The sequence below is a fragment of the Montipora capricornis genome, chromosome 9 (assembly GCF_036669925.1).
Source record: "Montipora capricornis isolate CH-2021 chromosome 9, ASM3666992v2, whole genome shotgun sequence".
Classification (NCBI taxonomy): domain Eukaryota; kingdom Metazoa; phylum Cnidaria; class Anthozoa; order Scleractinia; family Acroporidae; genus Montipora; species Montipora capricornis.
The window spans coordinates 42,403,659-42,404,115 of NC_090891.1; the positions used below are offsets into that span (position 1 = coordinate 42,403,659).

Below are 457 nucleotides of genomic sequence, written 5' to 3' on the forward strand. Positions count from 1 at the left end.
TGGAAACAGCGTTACGAGACCATTATTCCCGAATAATTTGGGAACTTAAAGCTCATATGTCGCTGTCCGTGGCTGAACAACGTTTTACGGATAAGTTTGACTAAACATCCACTTTTGAGGAGCGTTACATCGCCCAATCACGCAAATCACGCAACATTGTTAACATTGATAGTCATATGACCAGATGCAAAGACTTCTAGCAGAACATGGCGGAAGTAAAGTGGAGTTGTGCACTCGGCGGATACGATGAAGAGTTTGTGGATGATATAGAAGACGATTTGCAGTGCCCAATTTGTTATCTGCCATTAAAAGTGCCGGTTCAAACCGAGGTATGCGGACACAGATTCTGCAAACTCTGCCTTGAAAGACACTTCATGAGGTAACTAATCGTAAGTTGCATTACACCCAACGATAATCTTCGGTGAAATATGACTATGTGTTCGGTAGAGTCAAACTG

General features: G+C 42.7%; 1 protein-coding gene across 1 annotated transcript in view; it reads left to right on the top strand.

Annotated features, from left to right (window-relative positions):
- The first annotated feature begins 205 nt into the window (after window positions 1–205).
- LOC138015075 (TNF receptor-associated factor 4-like) overlaps window positions 206–457 on the top strand; it is a 16,532-nt gene continuing 16,280 nt past the window's right edge. The window contains exon 1 of the mRNA XM_068861984.1: window positions 206–379. Within this exon, the coding sequence (XP_068718085.1) occupies window positions 207–379 (173 nt within the window). The 5' untranslated portion in view covers window position 206. The remainder of the gene's footprint in view (window positions 380–457) is intronic.